The sequence below is a fragment of the Lipotes vexillifer genome, unplaced genomic scaffold (assembly GCF_000442215.2).
Source record: "Lipotes vexillifer unplaced genomic scaffold, Lipotes_vexillifer_v1.1 scaffold691, whole genome shotgun sequence".
NCBI lineage: Eukaryota > Metazoa > Chordata > Mammalia > Artiodactyla > Lipotidae > Lipotes > Lipotes vexillifer.
Window position 1 is genome coordinate 4,797,080 of NW_006788040.1, and position 19,679 is coordinate 4,816,758.

Consider the following 19,679-nt stretch of genomic DNA (forward strand, 5'->3'; position numbering starts at 1 on the left):
AATCTGGATGTCATAGTAGGCCACAAGTTTGAAGGGGGAACCTTAAAAGCAGAGTTTATGTGATACAGACTTTGAGGTAACTTGGTAGAAAGTTCGAGTCCCAGTTCCTCTGTCAGACAAGACCCTTTAGATCTGAGCCAGGCGGTGTAGCAGAAAGGTGGCTTTCCTTCCTTCTGTGCCAAAGCCAGGGTCTGGCCTGAGCTGCTGTGTTGGTTCCAGTGGGGACAGGGGTTGTGACAAACCTAGGCCCAGACCACAGTGAGGATGCAGCAGCTGAGAGCTGGGGCCTCTGCCACCAGGAACACGCAGCACGCCAGCTGATAACTGGCGAGGCAGCATGACCAGCAACACCGGGTTTAGTGCTCTCGAATGGCATCCTGACTGTGGGGCACCGACCAGGGCAGATGCCAGGCTGGCTCTGAGACAGCCAGGGTCCCCATGACCCCACGGAAGCCACAGGGGGCAGCAAAGTTGTTTCTGACCCACCTGCGAAGGGAGGGGGAGGGGCCACGGCACCCCCGGGCTTTCCTCTCTGCCCCCGCCTGGCTCACAGGCCACGCCCCCTCACAGGCCTGCAGGGACTTCCTGGAACTAGCGGAGACGCACAGCCGGAAATGGCAGCGGGCTCTGCAGTATGAGCAGGAGCAGCGCATCCATCTGGAGGAGACCATCGAGCAGCTGGCCAAGCAGCACAACAGCCTCGAGCGCGCTTTCCGCAGCGCCCCTGGCCGGGCCGCCAACCCCACCAAGAGCTTCAGCGAGGGTGAGTGGGCGTCTGTCCATCCATCCAGTCCACCATCAGTGTCCCCTTTGCCAGCTGGCTCAGCTTACACAGCCCCCCCAGGTTACATACCCCTCAACGCGCCTATGTCTGGGCCCGCTTGGCCGACTCTGGTGCCTGTGTGCCTCTGTATCCCCCACGCCCTCACAGTGGGCACAGTCTCCCCATGTCTAGTCTCCCAATCTCCAGAGAAGAGCTCAGTGAGCCCAACTGTCCCCTCTGTGGCAGGGCTGCCCGGGTGCCAGGTGGCTGCCCACCTAACCTGGGGCTCAGGGTCACGGTGCCCTGGGAAGGGGGTCCATCAGAAAGGGAAGCTGGGCCACAGAGAGACTGACCAGCATGTTTAGAGACCAGGGAAAGCTTCCGGAAGGAGGGAGGCTCTGAGCAAGAGGGTGAAAGTGCGTTCCAGGAAAGGGAGCGTGGGCACCACAGCCGGGTGACAGAGGTGGGGAGGGGCCGCGGGCTCTAGACCTCCCTGGGCAGGCGCGACTGTGGAAGTCGCAAACTGAGGCAGTGGCTCTGTGTGTCTCTAGGAAGCCTCTTAACCACCAAAGGCGAGGACAGTGAGGAAGATGAAGATACCGAGTACTTCGATGCCATGGAAGACTCCACATCCTTCATCACAGTGATCACTGAGCCCAAGGAGGACAGGTGGGCTAGGGCTGGGCGGCCACCTGGAAGGAACCTCTCCCGGGTCAGCCGTGCCGGCCTGTTCTCGTGCTCAACCTGTTCTTCGCACTTGGGGTTTTCTTTAAGTCTTGCTCCAGATGGTATTTTTGCTTAGATTGGTTCTGTTCTTCCTTAAATCAAAAATACCCAAATAGAGTTTGTATTGGGATTTCATTTTAAATGGACAACAGGGCATTGGCTGCATCCAGTTCCTGCCCCAGAGCCGCACAAGGTCCCAGCAACTCCACCCACTGTGTCAGCATTCCAGAGCAGACTGGAGACACAGAAAGCCTCTTTTATTTTCTATTTCAAAGCCTTTGTTTCATTTTTCATAAAAGCTTGCTCTTTCAGGATCTTTCTAAATACACATTAATAGTAAATGAGACAGTTACTAGCACTGAAAGCCATGTTGCCACACTCCCTGGGACCCTCGGGAAGCGTCTGTGCTTGTGGACCGAGCTGGCAGGACACGTCCGGAGGGAAGCATGTGAGATGGGGTGGGCGGCAGGGCTGTGGTCAGGGGAGCATGCGGGGCTTGAGCACAGATTTTAATATGATTCGGGGTTCAGTCCTCACCAGGGTTGCTCATTCTCGTCGGGTTGCTTAGGTCCTGACCCTAGAAGGGTTGGTGGGTATGGCAGTGTTTGGGGACATAAAAGTGGCCGATGAGCCCCACAGGGGAAAGAACTGACTGCAGCCCGTGCTGCCCACTGACACCCTCACAACAAGGTGTGTCAGGACCATGTGCTCCCCTGCTCGCCCTCAGGAACTGCATACTTCCCAGCGGCCTCACTCCTACATGTATGCTGTGGCCTGCCCACCCTATGCTGTCTTCCCTGACCCCTGCTGAAGCCCAGCCCAGCCGGGAGGAGGCCGGTGAAAACCTGTGGCTGCTCCTTTTTTGCCTCTGTGGACCAGCGTGTTTCACCACTTCCCTGTCCTGGTTTCTTCCAGGGAAAAGGCATGGTTTGGATTCCTGTTACCCCTCAGGGAGTTTCTGGTCCTATCAGTGGTATACTTCCATTTCCCAATCATATTTTTTATACATTTATTTATTTATTTTATTTATTTATTATCATCAATCATTTTTGGTTGCATTGCGTCAAGCGGGGGCTACTCTTTTTTTTTTTTTTTTGCGGTACACGGGCCTTTCACTGTTGTGGCCTCTCCCGTTGCAGAGTCCGGACGCGCAGGCTCAGCGGCCATGGCTCACGGGCCTAGCTGCTCCACGGCATGTGGTATCTTCCCGGACTGGGGCACGAACCTGTGTCCCCTGCATCGGCAGGCGGACTCTCAACCACTGTGCCACCAGGGAAGCCTGGGGCTACTCTCTGTTGCGGAGCACAGGCTTCTCATAGCAGTGGCTTCTCATTGCGGAGCACGGGCTCTAGGCATGCAGGCTTCAGTAGTTGTGGTGCATGGGCTTAGCTGCCCCGCGGCATGTGGGATCTTCCCCGACTAGGGATTGAACCCGTGTCCCCCACACTCGCAGGCGGATTCTTAACCACTTTGCCACCAGGGAAGTCCCCCAATAATTAAAATATTTTTTAATTGAAGTATAGTTGACTTACAATGTTGCGTTAGTTTCTGGTGTACAGCAAAGTGATTCAGTTTTACATATATATATATATATTCATGGCCAAAAAGTTCGTTCAGGTTTTTCTGTAACATCTTTTTGGCCAACCCAATACATATATTCTTTTCCATTATGGTTTACTACAGGATATTGAATATAGTTCCCTGTGCTATACAGTAGGACCTTGTTTACCTGTTTTATATATAGTAGTTTATATCTGCTAATCCAAAACTGCTAATTTATCCCTCTTCCCCCTTTCATAACCATAAGTTTGTCTTTTGTGTCTGTGAGTCTGTTTCATAAACAAGTTCATTTGTGTCATATTTTAGATTCCACATATAAGTGATATCATACGATACTTGTCTTTCTCTGTCTGACTTACTTCACTTAGTATGATAATCTCTAGATCCATCCACGTTGCTGCAAATGGCAATATTTCATTCTTTTTCATGGCTGAGTAATATACCATTGTATATATGTACCACATCTTCTTTATCCATTCCTCTGTCAGTGGGCACTTAGGTTGCTTCCATGTCTTGGCTATTGTAAATAGTGCTGCTGTGAGTGCTGCATTTCCCAATAATATTTAAAAATCGCATATATTGCTCTCAAAATTAGCACAGCTTAGCTGTTCTGAAATTCCATTATCACCTGGTAGTGTCACCCTTTGGGCTGTGAGGCCAGGGGCGTCCTGCTCAGGTTCCCTCTGGCTCCCTGTGCACTCCCCTATACCTGGAGCCCCCAGGGCCTGGGCTTGCCTCCTGCATGCCCCGCCCTGGCCTCCTTCCATACCTCAGCAACAGCCCAGGCCCCTCTGCTCCCACCCAACCAGCAAGCAGGTGACCCTGTGCTCAGTACTCTTCATCGGCTCCCCTGGCTCCTGGCACAGCTCACAGTGCTCACGCAGCCCCCCAACTTGTGCTGCAGCTGCACTGGGCAGTGGGCAGATACTCTGCCAGGTGCCCCCTTGTCTGCAGTGCCTTCCCCCTCTCCCCAGGGACCTGGGTGGGTTCTTCCCATCCAAGGCCCTAACTGCCTAGCGCCTGTGCCCTGACCGGGCTGGCCCAGGTCACCCCTCCTGGGAGCTCCCTCAGAGCCTGGGCCCCTCAGCCAGAATGCCCCTGGCTGCTCTGGCCACCATCTCACCACAAGTATTCCTGGGCACAGAGATCCATCCGACCCACTTCCTTCCCTTCCTGAACCCAAGTCGAATGCAGGAATCAGACCAGCACAGTGAGGACACAATGGGGTCTGTCCATGCCAGAGGGGACCCACGGGGCTCCCGGGGGCTCTCCCAGAGGTGCCCACCCCTTGGCTTCTCTGGGTCCTGGTCAGGCAGTCCCCAGGAGGGGCCTGTGTGCAGGGACCCCTGGTGAGAACTTGGCTGGGCGGCTGCTGCCACAGGGCACCAGTGGGGTGGGAACCCCTCCAAACTGCTGCCCCAGGTCCCTCAGCCCCACCTGAGTCCTGAACTGGAGACGCTCCCATTGGAGATGCAAGCTGCCCCTCGGACCTCACTGAGGGGACTGGATAGAGGGGGCTGGGTCCCCAGGAGGCCTCAGGATTTGTAAATAACTTTCCTTCCCTTTTGTGTTTCCTGCAGAAAAGCCGAGGGTGGGACTACAGGCTCCGTGGAATGGACCTCAGACAATGTGAGTGAGGTGGGACCCCGAAGGGGGGGTGAAGTGGGGAGGCCAACACTTTGAACTTGGGCCCCCCAGGGGCGGGCCCTGTGCCTGGTGCCTTCATCTGAGCTCAGGCAGAGCCTTCCCCTTCCGCCAGCAACGTCCCAGCGCGGGCCTGGTCCTCAGACCGCCCTGGGCCAGAAGCGAGGGCGAGGCCTGGGGGCCGAGGCGACCTGGCCTCTGCTGACAGGAGCACTCTGCTTCTCTGGTAGGTGCTAGACAGCACCTCACTTGTGCCCCAGGGCCCCCCCAAAGTCAAGAGGCGTGTCCGCATCCCCGACAAGCCCAACTACAGCCTTAATCTTTGGAGCATCATGAAGAACTGCATCGGCCGGGAGCTCTCCAAGATCCCCATGCCGGTAGGGGCCGGGCAGAGCGGCCAGGGGGGCCCTGGGGGCTGTTTTCTTGTGCGTGGATGGGAAGTAATGGCCTTTGGAAGTATACACAGCCCTGGGTGTCATTTTCTTAATGACACTTGAGGAGCATATAACGTGTTATTGAGTCGTGTTCCATCCGCACTGCTGAAATTCCCCCAGGGCAGAGGTCTCACGCTTGGAGGTAAGGAGCCAGGAAGGGGCTCTGCATTGATCAGACAGGGGGCCCTCAAAGTGCCTCCCACCCTGGCAGATGGGGAGTGGCAACATTGGGCTGTGTATGGGGCTGGACCTCCTCCTCCATGCTGGGCTGCCCCTGGTCCCCACCCCAACGAGGTCACCAGCAGGCAAAGGGCAGGGCTGGAGCCCTCGTGCTGCCAGATCACAGTGGCATCTCCATGGAGTGGGAGCTGGGGCTGCTTCAGGCCAGACCTGGTTTCACTGTGTGACCCAGGACAGAAGACTTGCATAATAGCTCAGAATACAAGGTAGACCCACTTCATCCATTCATTCACCTGTTCATTCACTCAGTCACTCATTCACTGATTTCTATGATTCACTGCCCTGGCATTTACATCCTAGGAGGGGAGACTGACAGTAAATGTAACAGAATTCTGCCAGATGCAGCAGGTCAGAACGTGGTGAGGGCTGTGGAGAAAACTGTGGCAGGAGGGGCGGGGAGGCAGGCCAGTGAGTGGGGCTGTGGCTTTAGACAGGTCCTCAGATGAGCCTCTCTGTGAAGGTGGTCTGAGCAGTGATGTCCCTGAACATCTTAGAAAAGCAAGGCTGCTGTGCCGACAACCCCAGGTCTGTGCTGGGAGCGGTGGACGGTCTATGCAGACCCCCAACCTGACACCCCGCCCGCAGGTCAACTTTAACGAGCCCCTGTCGATGCTCCAGCGGCTGACGGAGGACCTGGAGTACCACCACCTGCTGGACAAGGCCGTGCACTGCACCAGCTCCATGGAGCAGATGTGCCTGGTGGCGGCCTTCTCCGTGTCCTCCTACTCCACCACCGTGCACCGCATCGCCAAGCCCTTCAACCCCATGCTGGGCGAGACCTTCGAGCTGGACCGTCTTGATGACATGGGCCTGCGGTCCCTCTGCGAGCAGGTGAGGCCCGCGCACGCTTCAACCAGGCCTGGGGGTCAGAGCCAGACAAATGGGACACGGGCTCTGACCGAAGGGGCCATCAAGCCAAGGTCCGGTCAGGCAGCTGGGCCTCATGCGGCGGGGACAGGTCAGGGGCGCCTCACGGAGCAGGCCTCCTGGGGACAGTGTGGGCCGCGTGGGAGGAGAGCTGGGTGAGGACAGTCAGGTCTGGTGGGGGAGGGGAGGACGCCTCTCAGCCAGAAGGCGTGGAGCAGTGGGGGAGGGGTGTTTGCTGGACACCATCAGGGATTCAGGTGGGCTAGAGCGTGGGGTCACCACTGAGCTGAAAGGGAGCAGCCCGCGGCCCACGGGGCCGCAGTCAGTGATGGTGGAGGCTGTGAGTGTGAGGGGCCGGGGCTCAGCTCACCTCCATCCTCTCCATCGCTTCTACAGGCCTTCCCCACAGGTACTGGTCTCCCCAAGGCGTGGAACCAAAACTGGGCCCCTGGGGCACCTCAGCCCAGCTCTGGTATCCTTGTCTGAAGGGGGTCGATTCTGTTGGTGCTTCACTGGGTGCCAGGAGGACCCAGGCAGGGGCTACATGAAGGCGCCCAGGATAGATTCGGGTCGGGCTGCCGCTGAGTATCTACCATGTGCCAGCCGCTGCTGTGGGCCCAGGGGTTGAGCTCAGAAAGCAGACAGTTCGCAATCCAGTGGCTGGTTTTAAAGGTGTGCTCTGCCTGCTGTGCAGGCCTGCAGGAGGCCAGACCAGGGGAGGTAGGAGGTTGAGCACAGGAACCTTTAAAAAGCAGAGCTAGGGATTTGCCTTGGATGTGGGTAGGGAGGCAAGGATGACCCAGGGTTCCTGGCCTGAACTACTACTGAGTACTTTTCTTCGTTGAACACTGCTGATCAAGTAACCCCCTCAGCAGTTGAGGGTGCAGCCAGCTGGGAAGTGGCCTGTTCTCGTGGGCCGGGGGGTGGGGAGCAGGTACTGCGGATGTGGATGGTTCTGGCTCTTTTAGGAAGGCCCGGGAGCGGTTTGGCAACACAGAGTGAGGGAGAGAGAAGGAGCTGAGGTCAGAGAGAAGGAGGCAGGCGGCAGAAGGCTCTTCTCTGTGTGGGAAGAGTCACGGGAGGGCAGAGGAGGCAGCTATATGAGGAACCGCCCCCATCACCGGCTGCTGTGGGGAGAGTGCAGCGCAGGGATAAGGGTGGAGCAGGGAGGCTGGGGAGGCTGTAGGCGGTATAGGGGAAGGGCAGATTCTGGATGCTGTTTTGAAGAAAGAACAGCCAGGATTTGCTAAGGATTTAGATGGGGAGCATGAGAAAGTGGGGCCAGCCATGACTCTAGAGCATTTGGCGTGAGCAGCTGGACCGACTGGATCGTCTGCCCGAGAAGGTGGTGCTGACACTGAGCTCCAGGGCCAGGTCTCTGGGGTCACGTCCCTGAATTTGCTGGTGGGTGGGCTTCAGTGGGGGCCCTGGCCACAGGCATCGGGCAGGCTCGGGGACGGCTCACTCATCACCCAGTTGCTGGCAGGTTTGGCCGGTGCCTCTGAGACGTAGGAAGGATGAGGGTGCCTCCTATGGGGACTGTCGGGAGCTCTGGGCCATCTGCACGGAGGGGTGCAGGGAAGCTGGAGGCCACGGCTGCAGTTCCGGGGCGAGACTGCGAGACGGGAGGCTGGGAGAGGCTTTGCCCTAACCCTGTGACCAAAGGAGCCACAGAAATGAGGAGGGACAGATGAGGAAAAGTTGATGGCAGTGTCCTGGTGGTGAGACCGTGGTCAGGGTGCCCAGTGCTGGAGAGGACGGGGCGGAGGCACCGGGTGGGCAGAGCAGGCTGCACCGCCATCCAGGCTGGGACGGGACACCAGCTGGACTCCAGCTCTGGAGCCGGGCTGGCCGGGAGGCTTCCCATCCTGGGCCTCCTCAGTGCAATACAGCACAGCAGACGCAGCCTCTGCAGGCGGTGGGCAGGTTAACTAGAAAGTAGGCTCAAAGCCCCTGGTAGAGCCTAACGCCCTCACTTTATTCACCCTCATTACAGCCTGTCACAATGTCATCACCCTCATTCCACAGCCCAAGTCAGGTGTGAAAACGCCCCGGCCACCGGCTCAGGCCCACAGTAGTTGGGGCGCCTTGGCCCTGCCTCCCTCCAGCGCCACCCAGGCTGCTCCCCTAGGCATTCCCTTGCTTTCCCACTGGAGCACTGTCCTTTCTGGGGGGCCTAGGCCCTGCCGGGTGTCCTGGTTCCCAGGGCCACAGAGCCGTTCATACTGGGCACGGGGCAGGCTGTCCCCCGGCCGGTTGGGGGCAGGCCCGGGCCACGTCCAGCAGACGCTCACGGCCTGTGGGTCTGGTCTCAGGTGAGCCACCACCCGCCATCGGCCGCACACTATGTGTTCTCCAAACACGGCTGGAGCCTCTGGCAGGAGATCACCATCTCCAGCAAGTTCCGGGGGAAATACCTCTCCATCATGCCGCTAGGTGAGCGGGGGCGAAGGACACTCTGGATGAGGGGGAGGGTTTGCCAACCCAGAAGCCAGCTTGGTGCCTCCAGGGGTGACGTCAGTCCCCCCGTAGACTTCCTGGATGCCCCCCTGACCTGTACCCTATCCCCAGTCTGCACAAATACTGCTTCTGGTTCTCAGGACCCTGGGACCTTGGGAGGGTGGGTCAGGCTGGCTGGGACCCAGCATGGCAGGCCATGACCTCTGACCCTATATCTGGCCTCCAGGTTCCATCCACTTAGAATTCCAGGCCAGTGGGAATCACTACGTGTGGAGGAAAAGCACCTCGACTGTGCATAACATCATTGTGGGCAAGCTCTGGATCGACCAGGTCAGGGGATGCTCTCGGGGAGGGGCCGTGTGGCCCAGGGATCGGCCACTGACCACTCCCCTCCCTTACCAGACAGGGGACGTCGAGATTGTGAACCACAAGACAAAGGACCGGTGCCAGCTAAAGTTTTTACCCTACAGCTATTTCTCCAAAGAGGTGGCCCGGAAGGTAAGCAAGGCCACCTCTCGGAGCCTGTCAGGGGGGAACCCCGGAGAGGGGCGTGTGCCTACGCTGGCCCTGCCAATGTCCCCAGGTGACAGGAGTGGTGAGTGACAGCCAGGGCAAGGCCCACTACGTGCTGTCAGGCTCGTGGGATGAACAGATGGAGTGCGCCAAGATCGTGCAAAGCAGCCCCAGCAGCCCCAGCTTGGACGGGAAGCAGAAAACGGTGTACCAGACGCTACCGGCCAAGCTGATGTGGAAGAAGTACCCGCTGCCGTGAGTGGGGCTGCGGGGCAGAGGACAGGCAGGGAGCGGGGAGGGGCAAGCCAGACAGGAAGCGAGCGGCGGGCACAGGAGGGGTCAGGCCCCACCTGAGGGGAGCCAAACACCCAACTGTAAATAAGCGTGACACCATCAGGTGGCAGCACGTCCTATGCAGAGACTTTAAACAGGCTGATTGATGGGACAAGTCCGCATAGTCCAAGGAATGAAAACCAAACATGAAAATAAGTGCAGGAAACTATAAAAAGTGGCACAGCTGATTCCAAAGAGAATGAAACAGACATTCTACAAAGGAAACATAAAGTAACTGAAATTGAGAACTCCATGGGAAGGTTTAATAGAGAAAACCCATTGACTGAATATAGGTCAGAAGAAATAATCAAAATCTTCAGATAAACAGACAAAATCTGGAAAAGCCAAGCACCTAGAGAGAGAAGGCTGGCCACCTGGTGACCCAGAGTGAGTCCCTGGAGCAGCCCCACAGGCATCCCCGGAGCCTGGGAGGGTGCAGCGTCAGGACATGTAGGGCACGTTGAGTTTGAGAACAGGGTCCAGCAGGCTTCTGGTCAGAGTCCAGAAGCAAGAGACCATCTCAGGAGTCTTATCTGAGGAGAAAACAGCAGAGATTTTCCACATCTAAATCTATACAGTGAAACTGTTGAAACTAGATCAGAGAAAATATTAAGCAGCCAGATTTTTAAAAAGATGTACTTTCTGAGGAATGGCAGACTGACAACCTTCTCCTCACCAGCAATAACGGGAGCCTGAAGACAGATGAAATCTTACACGTGCAGAAAGACTCACTGACAGGTGAGAATTAATTACACACCCAGCGAGAACATCTTTACAGAGTAAAGTTGAAATAGACATTTTCAAGCCACTCATTTTGCCACCAGCAGACCAGCACTAAGGATAGAGCTCCCAGATAGGAGCTCAAGATGTGTGAAATGAGGAACAAAACCTATGTGAACAGTGAATAAATAAGAACAATAATGTCTTGTGGGGTTTAGAATCTAAACATTAAGTGCAACTGCACAATCAGAAAACTGGAAACTTTTCAAAGGCCCTTGTGCTACCCAAGAGGAGGATCAAGATGCACACTAATTTCTGACTATGTGAACTATGCATATTGTAATTCCTAGAGTAGCTACTAAATTAATGTTTAATTGGAATCCCAGAAGGAAAGGAAAGGAAAGAAAGAAAAATAGGAGAGAGAAATAGTTAAAGAAATGATGGAAATAAATTTCCCCAAACAAACAGATGAAAGACCTTGGGTTGAAAGGGCCCATTGGAGTTCCAGAGACACTTCTGCCTAGACCACAATATACTGAAAATTAAGGACACCAAGGAGAAAATTCTAATAGCTTCCAGAGAGAAAAGATTTCAGTAGAGAATGAAGAATCAGATGGACATCAGATTTTTGGAATATTTTCAAAGTAATGAAGAAAATGAAATTAGAAGGTAAAAGTTTCTGTCCAGGGCTTCCCTGGTGGCGCAGGGGTTAAGAATCCGCCTGCCAAAGCAGAGGACACGGGTTCTAACCCTGGTCCGGGAAGATCCCACATGCTGCGGAGCAACTAAGCCCACGAGCCACAACTACTGAGCACACGTGCCACAACTACTGAAGCCCGCGCGCCTAGAGCCTGTGCTCTGCAACAGGAGAAGCCACCGCAATGAGAAGCCCATGTACCGCAACGAAGAGTAGCCCCCGCTCGCCCCAACTAGAGAAAGCCCGCGTGCAGCAACGAAGGCCCAACACAACCAAAAATAAATTTAAAAAAAAAGTTTCTGTCCAGCTGAGCTATCGTTCAAATATGAGGCTGTGATAAAAAAAAAAAAAGTTCTCAAGTGAACAGCCTCAGAAGGTTTGCCACACAAAAACCCACAATGAAAACAGTAGTCTAAAAGGGGGAGGGAAAGAATCCAGAAGGTGCTACAGTAGTTATATGAAATAAAAGGTTGTGTGGGGGAGGTATTTTCAAAATAATTACTAAGACCAAAGAAAAACAGAAAATATTCCCACAATAGTCCGGAATTAAAAGTGTAGATGATGTTAACACAATGGAGTCTAGGGAGACAGAGGACACCAAGGGATGTGAAGGTAGAGACCAACAGAAGATTTTTTAAATCAGTAAAAAAAATATTAAAAAGACAAATAAAAACAGCAAGTTAACACAGTAGAAATAAGTCCAGGCATAATAATATAAATAGATGAAACTCACTAGTTAAAAAAGCAAAATATTGGGTTGGCCCAAAACTTTGTTCAGGTTTTCCCTACCATTTATGGAAAAACCTGAACGACCTTTTTGGCCAACCCAATACTAACCGACTGGATTTTTAAAAATCCAGATGCATGCACCTTCTAAGAAAGATCCAAAGCGTAATGATGGGCAAAGGTTGAAAGTAAAAGATAGACATATCATTAAAATACTAACCAAAAAGCTATAACAGCCATATTAATGTAAGGTAAAAACAGACTTTAAGACAAAAGCATTATTAGGGATGGAAGAGTTGCTACGTGATAAAACGTTGAGTTCTTTGAGAAGATATGAACAGTATGCATGACACAGACATTATGCATGTAGTGAAAGAGCCTCAAAAATACACGAAGCACATATTGAGAGTAAAGGGAGAAATGGATAAATCCATCAACACACTGACAGAGATTTCAACACACCCTTCTCACTTGTTGAGAGTCAAATGGGGAAAAGCAACCCAGCAAGATGGAGAGCGAAAAAACACAGGATATACATATACTTATGGTTGCAACAGAGAACATGCTTTTTCTCAAGTATACGTGGAATTTATGCAAAAATCAATCGTGTACTAAACCCTAAAGAAAGCCTCAACAAATGTACAAAGGGTAGCACACAGACCACAGCCTATGATAAGACAAATTAGAAGTTATGAACAAGACGTCAAAAAGTCCCCAAATATTTGGAAAAAAATTTAAGTTGCTAAATAATTCATGGACAAAATAATAAGTTAGAATGGAAATTTTTAAATGCCTAGAACTGAATCAGAAGAAAAAGATATCAAAACTGGCTGGATATACCAAAGACAAAGCTTCAAAGGAAATGTATTGCCTTAAATAGGTATATAAGCTTATTAAAGCTTTTTCATTCTAAGAAATTAGAGAAAGTGCAACATACAAACTGAAAGAAAGAAGAAAATATACCTTAAAAATAAAAGCAGAGGGACTTCCCTAGTGGTGCAGTGGTTAAGAATCCACCTGCCAATGCAGGGGACACGGGTTCGAGCCCTGGTCCGGGAAGATCCCACATGCTGCAGAGCAACTAAGCCCATGCGCCATAACTACTGAGCCTATGCTCTAGAGCCCACGAGCCACAACTACTGGGCCCACGTGCCACAACTACTGAAGCCCATGCACCTAGAGGCCGTGCTCCGCAACAAGAGAAGCCACTGCAATGAGAAGCCCATGCACTGCAATGAAGAGTAGCCCCCGCTCGCCACATCTAGAGAAAGCCCGTGCACAGTAACGAAGACCCAACGCAGCCAAAAATAAATAAAATATATTTATTAAAAAAAGTTTAAAAAGAAGTTGATCTTTGAGGGAAAAAAATGAACAGAAAACTACTGGCAAGACTGATCAAGAGAGAATATAGAAATAAATAATAATGTTTTCATTATGTTTATTATATTTAAAGTATAAAGAGATTACTAAAATTCTCATTGGAAGGACAAATTTTTAGAAAAATATAACTTACAAGAACTGAGTCTAGAAGAAAAAAAAAAAAGCATGACTAGTCCTATAATTAAAGATACTGAAGCAGTAGTTTAAAAATTTCCACAGGGAAAACACAAAGCCCAGGTAGTTTTATAGGTGAATTCTACCAAGTTGTCAAGAAACATATATCCCAATTTTATAGAAAATCTTCCAGACCATAGAAAAAAATACTTTCCTTTCTTATACTATGAGGCCAGTATAAGATACCTAATACCAAACCAGGCTAAAAGAGTAGTAGGAAAATAAAAGTTCTACCCTCTTTCATTCATGGATAAGCACAATTCCAAAACAAGACATCAGAAAATCCAACAGTATATAAAAAAGATAACATTCTTCAGTCATGTTGAGTTTATCCTGGGTACGCAAGGATGAGTCTGTACTAGAAAATCCATAAATTTGTTACATTAACAGATCTGAACAAAAGGCATCTTAGGTGCCTCAATATAAGATTAATATGCAAAAGTCAGTTGCATTTCTATATACTAAAAGAAAACAACTAGAAAATACAGTTTAAGTGAAGACACCAATTATCATATCAGAGAATATCAAGGACCTTGTAATAAATCTTATATGTAAGACCTCTACAGAGAAAATTATAAAACTTTGCTGAGATATCAAGGAAAAGCTAAATGAATGGAGAAAGATACCACGTTCGTGGGTAGAAAGACTAAGTACTGTTAATATGTCATGATCTAAAGAGTCGGTAAATCAAACAAAATCCCAATAGGGATTTTCATGGAACTTGATATTATGATTTCTTAACTTATATTGAAGAATAAAGGGCCAGGATATTTCTAAAAAAAAAAGAGGACTTGCCCTATTAGATACTTATTTTGAAGCTATAGTGAAATAGAATAGTAAGCCTGGAAACTATGCCCTGGATGTGTATATATCTTTGGTATATAACAAAGGTCCCGTATCATATCACACGGAAAGAGGGCACCATCCACTAAAAGGATCTCGGGAAAATGGTTATCCATATAGAAAAACATTAAGTGAATCTTTCCCTTACAATTATTATAACAAAAATCTACTCCAAATAAAGATCTTACATTAAGTATTAAGTTTGACTTACTGTTAAACAGTAAGTTTAACTCTAAGTAGAGGGACTTCCCTGGTGGCACAATGGTTAAGAATCCGCTTGCCAATGCAGGGGACAGGGGTTCAATCCTTGGTCCGGGAAGATCCCACATGCTGCAGAGCAACTAAGCCACAGCTACTGAGCCTGCGCTCTAGAGCCCACAAGCCACAACTACTGAAGCCTGTGCGCCTAGAGCCCGTGCTCCACAACAAGAGAAGCCACCACAATGAGAAGCCCGTGCACTGCAACAAAGAGTAGCCCCCACTTGCCGCTACTAGAGAGAGTCCACATGCAGCAACAAAGACCCAATGCAGGCAATAAATAAATAAATGTTCCTTTAAAAAATAAATAAAAAATAAATTCTAGTCTTCCTGTATCCACATACTATTAAAAAAACCCAAAAAACCTCTAAGTAGAAAATATAGATGAGTATCTTCTAGAACTTACGGAAATATATCTTAAATAAGACAAAAACACTGATGTATTCAATTATATTAAAATGCTTCTGTTCATTAAAATAAATTTTGCTGGGGCTTCCCTCGTGGCTCAGTGGTTAAGAATCCACCTGCCAATGCAGGGAACATGGCTTCAATCCCTGGTTCGGGAAGATCCCACATGCTGCAGAGCAACTAAGCCCGTGCACCACAACTACTGAGCCCACGTGCCACAACTACTGAAGCCCGGGCGCCTAAAGCCCATGCTGTGCAACAAGAGAAGTCACTGCAATGAGCAGAATGAGAAGCCCACGCACTGCAACGAACAGTAGCCCCTGCTCGCTGCAACTAGATAAAGCCCACGCACAGCAACGAAGACCCAACGCAGCCAAAAACAGATAAATAAATAGGAACAAAAAGAATACATACAGACCTTCTAATGAATAAATAAAGCAAAAACAATCCAATGGGAAAGTGCAAGTCATGAACAAGAATTTCACACAAGAAGAAACATATGGCCAATCACCATATGAAAATGATAACATCATTGGTAATCAGGGAAATGCAAATCAGAACCACAATAAGATGCAGTTTTACCTTCATTTGATTTGAAAAAATGAAGTCTGGTAATATCAAGTGTTGAAGAAGATATGGATCCACAGTATCCCTTATACATCACTGGTGGGAAAGTGAGCTGGTATAAACATGCTGGAAAGCAGTGTGGCCTTACCTTCTAAAGAAGAACATCACAGACTCTGCAGCCCAGTAATCCCACTTCTAGGTGTATACTCAAGAGAAATTCCTATAAATGTACAACAGGAAACATGAATAAGATTACTCAAAGCAAAACTTGAAAACAACTCAAACTTATTAGATGAAATAACTAGTATATTCACACAAGGCAATATTTACAATAGTTGAAACAAATGAACCACAGCAACATACAATACAGATAAATCTTAGTAATATAATATTGTTTAAAAAAAGCAAGTCCCAGAAGGTTACATACATCATATTCTTTTTATACAGTTAAAAACAAGTATCTAAAATATATGTATATGAATACACACACAGACATACACACACACTTAAGACTACTTAAAGATGCAATAAAATTATATTAAAAGGAAAGCAAAGGACTGATGAACCCAGGAGTCCTGCCAGTGGCTACCTGAGAGGAGGATGGATTGGTGAGTTTTCCCTATGGTCAGATGTAGATTTTGTCAGGATTCTACCTTTGGTTTAGGTGGCAAGGTCGCATTAATACAAGCAGGCTGGGGCTTCCCTCGTGTCTCAGTGGTTAAGAATCCACCTGCCAATGCAGGGGACATGGGTTCGAGCCCTGGTCCAGGAAGATCCCACATGCCACGGAGCAACTAAGCCCATGTGCCACAACTACTGAGCCTGTGCTCTACAGCCTGCGAGCCACAACTACTGAAGCCTGTGTGCCACAACTACTGAAGCCCACACGCCTAGAGCCAGTGCTCTGCAACAAGAGAAGCCACCGCAATGAGAAGCCCATGCACGGCAATGAAGAGTAGCCCCCGCTCCCTGCAACTAAAGAAAGCCTGTGTGTAGCAACAAAGGCCCAATGCAGCCCAAAATAATTAATTGATTGATTGATTGAAAAAAAATACAAGCAGGCCATGTAAGGACCAACGTACCAAGTATTATGACTAATTCAAAACTTTCACAGTATCAAGGCAGTATAAAAAGAAAAAAACGAAACAAGATAGATTTAAATCCAACATATTAGTAATTACATTAAGTGTTCCCATAAGCTTTCAGACAAATTTTTAAAAATCAAACTATGTGGTTTACAAAAAATACATCTAAATAAAATAAAGACTAGAATAAAAGGATGGAAAAAGATATGTATACACAGAAATACTAACCGAACAAAAGCTGCCTTCAGCTATAGTAATATCACAAAACAGACATTAAAACAAAAGATCAAAGAGGGACAAAATGATAAAGGTTCAATTTGCCAGGAAGATTTTAAATTTGAATATACCCTGTACCTAATAACAGCCCCAAAATATATATAGCAAAAGTTGATAGAAATATAAGGAGAAATTGACTAGTTTACAACCAAAGTGGGAGATTTTAACATACTTCTTTTAGTAATGGATAACAGAAGAAAAAGTCTGGAGGACAAGTTTGAACAATAGAACCTTCAGGACAGCTGTAGAACACTGCACTCAACAACTGTGGAAAACGCAATCTCTTTGATTACATGTGGAACGTTTGCAAAAACTGACCATATACTGGGCCATAAAACAAATTTCAAAGAGATGAAATTATACGAAGTATACTGTCTGACTCCAAAGCGAGTGTGCTAGAAATAAAGATGACTAGAAAAATTACCATTTATTTATAAACTTAAGAAATGTACTTCCAACTAATCCATAGGACAAAGAAAGTATAATGAAAATTAGAAAGTATAACTGCATGATAATGAAAATAATACATAACAAAAATGGTAGAATGCAGCTAAAGCAGTAGTTGGAGTTAAATGTGTAGCCTTGAAATGCACATATTAGAAAAGAAGAGACATGGGAAAATATCATGCTAAGCATTCATCCCAGGAAGTCAGAAAAGGAGCAGCAAAATAAACCCCAACAAAGTAGAAGGAAGACTATATAAGCAAAATCAGTAAAGCAGAAAAACCTAAAATAGGATCAACAAAGTTTCATCTTCCACCAACGAAGAAAACGGACAAACCTCTGACATGACTGGGTAGAGAGAAGGTGCACAGCATCAACATTACAGATGCGAAAGAGGACACTGCTGTCACACACATTAAAGGAATAATAATGAGGACATTATGAAACACTTCAGGCTGATATATATGAAAAATTGGACAAGGCGGGCAAGTTCCCAGAGAAGTATAATGTGGCAAAACATGCAGGTCGATGGAGCCTGCAAGGTGCAGGGAGGAAAGGGCGAGGTGGACGCAAGGCCAGGTTTGGGGGGTTCAGGGGGTGGACATGCAGGAGGGGAAGCGGAGAGGGGGCCGAGTGTGTCCCGGCAGCTTACCCCATGGGGCCCCGCAGGGACAACGCCGAGAACATGTACTACTTCTCGGAGCTGGCCCTGACCCTCAACGAGCACGAGGAGGGCGTGGCGCCCACCGACAGCCGCCTGCGGCCCGACCAGCGGCTGATGGAGAAGGGCCACTGGGATGAGGCCAACACGGAGAAGCAGCGGCTGGAGGAGAAGCAGCGCGTGAATCGGCGCCGGAGGCTGGAGGCCTGCTCGCGGGGCTGCGGTGCGGAGGAAGGTGAGGCCAGTGGGGAGGGGGGCCCCCGGGAGTGAGGCCAGCGGGAGAGGGCATGGGAGTCTCCCAGGAACTGGGAGGACATGAGGGGACTGGAAGAAGCTGAGGGGGAGAGAGGGGATTCCCTGGGGGCAGGGAGGGGTGCTGGAGAAGGGGGGCACCCCAGGAGCGAGGAGGAGGGCCAGCAGGAGGGGACAGGGAGTGGTTTCCTGGGGCGCTGGGAGGAGGCAGGCTGCCCGCCCGCCTGCCCACTGTGCCGCCCAGCAGAGAAGGAGGCCGAAGTGTACGTGCCGCTGTGGTTTGAGAAGAGGCTGGACCCGGTGACTGGGGAGACGGCCTGCGTGTACAAGGGTGGCTACTGGGAGGCCAAGGAGAAGCAGGACTGGCACATGTGCCCCAACATCTTCTGAGCACCACCCCCCTCCTGCAAATACAAGCGGCTGCACAGCCTGGTCCACCTTCTATTTAATGCACTCAATTTAGTACTCAACTGCCCTCCCCACCTTTTCCTTCTTATGTTTTTTAATAACACTTTTTTTGGGCTCCCACCTTGGAAGGAGGAAGGGCTGACTCGGGTTCTTTCCAGCCCCCAGGTGCCCCGGGTCTCCTGTGACCCTTCATCATGGACTTGAGCCCCGTCAGGACCCCCAGCTCCAGTTTCCACACCTCAGGCAGCTGGCCCGGGCCCTTGGCTGCTCCAGTCACCAGCCCCCCAGGGAGGAACTGGCCCCCTCCCAGGGAGCCACTTTTGACTTTTTAGAAAAAAAAATGATCTCCATTTCTTTCCAGCCAAGGTATTTAGTAAATATTTTTAGTACAGCACTTGGTGGACAACTTTCTAAGTGTGCTTTCTTGCCACAGAAGTGTCCTGGCAAGAGCCCCTTCTTTTTAAGACATTGGGAAGCCAGATGGACCCCTTTGAGTCGGGAACATTTTGTAGCTCAAACAGCAAGGCCGTGTGTATGTGAGCTGCCCACCCCCCAGGAGCCCAGAACCCCCCAGAGAAGGGAACCAAGGGCCACCGGGCCCAGGAGAGCACAAGTCAGTTGTCTCTGGAGCCAGAGCCCCACGCATGGTGGGGAAGGGGGCACTGAGGGACCACCATGTGGATTTGAGGGCAACAGCCCCTGCCTAGCCCTGGCCATGCTGGGGCTGCTCCCCAGCCCCACAGAGGCCGGGCCTGCAGGTGCTCCTGCCACGGAACCCAGCCCCAAATCAGCAATAAGAACCAACCCTCGGCTCAGCCTGGGTTGGTATCCTGGGCACCAGAGAACCCAGAGTCCCGTCTCTGGGGTGCCCCATCTCAGCACCCCTGAACTCTTTATTTGCCATATATATATATATATATATATATATATATATATATAATAGCTATTTTGCTTAAATTTTTATGATATGTAGAAGTGAAAAAATGATGACGACAGGGTGCTCCTGTCTGAGTTTGGCCCTCCTGTCAGCTGTGCCCTGCCCTCTCCTCAGATTCCCTTCCAGTGGCTTCTGCCAACTGTGGGGGGGCCTGGGCCACTGTGGCCACTGTCCCAGCCCCTCAGAACTCCTACTCAACCTTTCACACTTTAATTTGGTCCTGAAAGTTCATCACAGGGTTTTACTTTCTACTCCAGGACTGGTTTTGTTTTTATAAAAAAAAAAAAAAAAAAAGAAAAAACC

The 19,679-nt window shown here is 50.0% G+C and overlaps 1 protein-coding gene across 3 annotated transcripts in view; it reads left to right on the forward strand.

Moving 5' to 3' along the window:
- The window catches only part of OSBP2 (oxysterol binding protein 2), a 150,292-nt gene extending 131,871 nt beyond the window's left edge, over positions 1–18,421 (forward strand). Inside the window, exons 4-15 of one of the 3 annotated variants that reach the window (XM_007461205.1) lie at positions 571–763; positions 1,315–1,432; positions 3,863–3,865; positions 4,630–4,678; positions 4,924–5,070; positions 5,953–6,198; positions 8,550–8,670; positions 8,921–9,024; positions 9,097–9,192; positions 9,278–9,462; positions 17,788–18,014; positions 18,279–18,421. In XM_007461205.1, the coding sequence (XP_007461267.1) occupies positions 571–763; positions 1,315–1,432; positions 3,863–3,865; positions 4,630–4,678; positions 4,924–5,070; positions 5,953–6,198; positions 8,550–8,670; positions 8,921–9,024; positions 9,097–9,192; positions 9,278–9,462; positions 17,788–18,014; positions 18,279–18,421 (1,632 nt within the window). Of the gene's footprint in view, positions 1–570; positions 764–1,314; positions 1,433–3,862; positions 3,866–4,629; positions 4,679–4,923; positions 5,071–5,952; positions 6,199–8,549; positions 8,671–8,920; positions 9,025–9,096; positions 9,193–9,277; positions 9,463–17,787; positions 18,015–18,275 lie in introns of all 3 variants that reach the window. The other 2 variants (XM_007461207.1, XM_007461206.1) reach the window with 2 other exon arrangements.
- Positions 18,422–19,679: the final 1,258 nt, after the last annotated feature.